The sequence below is a fragment of the Tupaia chinensis genome, unplaced genomic scaffold (genome assembly GCF_000334495.1).
Source record: "Tupaia chinensis unplaced genomic scaffold, TupChi_1.0 Scaffold147003_1, whole genome shotgun sequence".
NCBI classification, from domain to species: domain Eukaryota; kingdom Metazoa; phylum Chordata; class Mammalia; order Scandentia; family Tupaiidae; genus Tupaia; species Tupaia belangeri.
In genome coordinates this window covers 1,818,888-1,822,293 of record NW_006206856.1, presented here as the reverse complement: position 1 = coordinate 1,822,293, position 3,406 = coordinate 1,818,888, and the positions used below count along the sequence as shown (strand labels likewise).

At 45.7% G+C, this 3,406-nt stretch overlaps 1 protein-coding gene across 1 annotated transcript in view; it reads left to right on the top strand.

Moving 5' to 3' along the window:
* The first annotated feature begins 2,055 nt into the window (after nt 1-2,055).
* The window catches only part of IQCF2 (IQ motif containing F2), a 2,282-nt gene continuing 931 nt past the window's right edge, over nt 2,056-3,406 (top strand). The window contains exons 1-2 of the mRNA XM_006169346.1: nt 2,056-2,137; nt 2,292-2,402. Of these exons, the coding sequence (XP_006169408.1) occupies nt 2,120-2,137; nt 2,292-2,402 (129 nt within the window). The 5' untranslated portion in view covers nt 2,056-2,119. The remainder of the gene's footprint in view (nt 2,138-2,291; nt 2,403-3,406) is intronic.

Below are 3,406 nucleotides of genomic sequence, written 5' to 3'. Positions count from 1 at the left end.
CAGGCTGTCCATACACAGTAAATATCCATACAAGTAAAAGGTCAGATTATAGGGACCAGCAGATGACATAATGGTTACATAGCTGGACTCCCACATAGTTGACCGCGATTCGAGTCCTGGACCCAACAGCTTACAACTCACACTGGGCACATGTGCGTGCATGCCCAAAATCCCAAGAGGAAAATGGAGAAGAAAGGATTGTGGTGTGGCCATCCCCCTCCACCAGGGAGAGGGGATGATTTTTCACTTTCTGTCTCTCTGTCTCTAAAGCACTCTCTCTTAAAAAAGAAAAAAGATTATAACAAGTATTGGTGATGATACACAGAAGTGAGAATCTATGTATACAGCCAGCAGAAGTGTAAAATAATGCGGTGTAGTCACTTTGGAAACAGCGCCTCTTCTTCAGAGAGCTAAATATATCATTTACTGTGCAATCCAGAAATTCTACTTCTAGGTATATACCTAAGAAAAATGAAAACATACATCCACACAAAAACTGGTACAGGAATGTTTATAGTGACCTTATTTGAAATAGCCCAAAGGTGTAAACAACTCCGACCTCCACGAAGGAGTGAATGGTTAAACAGAATGCGGTATATCCAGGCCACAGAATGCTGACTGGGAATAGAGAGGTGGAGTTACTGAAACTTCAGCACGAATGAACCTTGAAAATATCCTGCTAAGTTAGAGAAAGCAGGCATGAAGGGCCACTTATTGTGTGGGCCCAATCACACGAAATATCCAAAATAGGCAAATCTATACCGAGATATTTATAGACCCAGCTACGGCAGAGCAGCGGTAACACAAGGGCCCTACTTAGCTGGAGGCCACATAGCGGTAAAAATAAATAAAGTTAAGTAAAATAATAATAAATAACTAATAATAAAGTTAAGTAAATAATAAAGTTAAGTAAAATAATTATTTTTAGATGTCAACAGGGTGTTTCAGAAAACTAACTCTGGCCCGAACAAACCCTGAAATGCTTGATGGAAATTTTTATCTTCTCCAGTATATTTGAATAGTAAAGTCATATGGCAAATATTTGAATATGTAAGTTTTTTTTTCTTTTTTTTTAGTTTTTTACTATGGGGCATATGCACTCACCAGAGAGAGACAGAGATAGAGAAGGAAAGTGAGAAATCACTCCCCAGAGGGGATGGCCATGCTGCAATCCCTTCTCCTCCATTCTCCTCTCAGGAATGGGGGCACATGCTCACGTGCACAGCACGTTCCTCAAGCTGCCAAATCTAAGACCTGAATCACACTGATGGCTGTGTGACCTGGCTGGCCCTGAATATGTAAGTTTCTTAAAACTCAGGTGTGGATCTACGTGGTCTTGGTGCCTTATTTAAGGTGGACTTATTATTATTATTATTATTATCATTTTTAAATGCTGTTTTGTTTGCTTGTTTTTAGATTTTTTTTTTGCTTAGGGTACAACTTCTAGCCAGAGTGTGACAGAGAGGGGGGAAAGTGAGAAATCACCCTCCCCACCAAGGGGAATAGCCATGCCACAATTCCTCCTTCTCCATTCTCCTCTTGGGATTTTGGGCCTGCACACACATGTGCCTGGCATGTTTTTCAAGTCATTGGGTCCAGGATTCCAACTACACTGTTGGCCATGTGGGATCCAGCCGCCTCAACCACCATGCCACCCGGCTGACCCAAGTTTTTCTCTTTATTTTACTGCTTTCTAGATTCATCTGGTCTGTGTTCTCATCTCCTAGGGCGCAGTGAAGTTCTGACACCTGAATGGAGGGAAGACAGAAGGGCTAAGTCTGAGAAGACACTGGAGGGGTGTGTGGGCATGAACGGCCATGGTCCCTCCTCTGCTCTGTGACTGCCGAGAAGGGCCTGTGGAGGGACGTGACAGGAGAGACCACCGCTCACGTGCTCCATCTTTCCACGGCGGGCTCTGGCGCGGCTCTGACAGCAGGGAAACAGGCTGGCGGGAGTTCTCGGAGCTTCCTCCTGGGCAGACCCATCTCCGTGGCAGACAGCCTAAACTTCGTGTCATAATGCCATTATGAATCCATGACTCTCCCCCTCATTCAGGTCACTCATGCCAAGCCTTGGGGAGCAGAAACGTCGGGGCTAATGAACCATGTAGAGACAGGCCATGGGGATTAAATTTTGCGTAAGAGACATGGTGGCCTGGTGGTGGTGGTATTTCCTGGACCTCTCCGGTCTTGGGAAAGGAAGGACTGCGAAAGCCGTGAGTGCCTTCAGGCACAGCGGTAAAGAGAAGCAGCGACTTCCCCTTATCTACGTTTTCCATTTGATTCTGACAGACCAGAGGCAATCTAATTTTAATTGAGATCGAAGATGTTGAAGTGACATATGAATGGCAGCAGGCACAGGAGCTGAAGGAGAAGAAAAGGAAGAAGAAGGAGAAAGAGAAGGTGGGTAGAATCCGCTGGAGTTGCGAGAAATCCAGAATATTCATATCTGTCATAGGGGTGTGGGATCTCTGCTTTTTCATGCCTACAGAGTCCAAAATAATCTATATCTAAGTTTCTGTGTGATAAAAATCAACTCAGTATTGGCTTTTTCCTCTACTGTCCACTTGACCTGGACTCTCTGCATCTGGGTCTAATGGACCCAGAGAACTGGAAAGAGTAAATCATTAAAAAATGCCTGGGGCTGAGGTGAGAATGCGAGGACTCGGCAGAGTTCAGAACATGGGAAGGCTGGTAAGGGTGCTGAAAACCCACCTCAGTACCGAAATCTGTGGCTGTGGCAGAGAGAAATCAGCCAGCAGTAGTTTGTAACTGGAATTAGCAGAGGGTAACCAGGGAAAATCATTACGAGGCCAGACTTCCCCGACTCCAAGAGTACAGAAGTGGAATGTGACTAAGAAGGTCCCTCGCGCCCCTCACACATCCTTCCACATTAATGGGGTTTCCCTTGGTCCATGCACATGTGAGGGAGTCAGGAGAATGGCACCGTGGGGCCAGCAGGTGGCGTGGTAGTTAAGGCGCTGGACCCCTCGGCAACTGGAAACTCACGCCAGGCACACGTGTGTATGCATGGCCCAAATCCCAAGAGGAGAATGAAGAAGGGATTGTGGCATGGCTGTCGCCCCAGGGGTTGATTTCTCACTTTGTGTCTCTCTGGTGAGTGCATGTGCCCTATACAAAAATGTCTGAAACAAACAAAAAAAGATGGCTGTATCCCACATGGCCGATTGTGCTGTTCAAGTCCCTGATCCAGCAGCTTGAAAATCACACTGGGTATAATTCTTAAAAAAAAAAAAAAAAAAAAAAAAAAAAAGGACCAGCAGGTGGCGTGATGGTTAAGGCGCTGAATATTCCCACATGGCCACCCAGGGTTCCATTCCTGGACCTGGTGACTTGCTTTCTCACTTTCCCTCTCTCTCTCTCTCTCTCTCTCTCTCTCTCTCTCT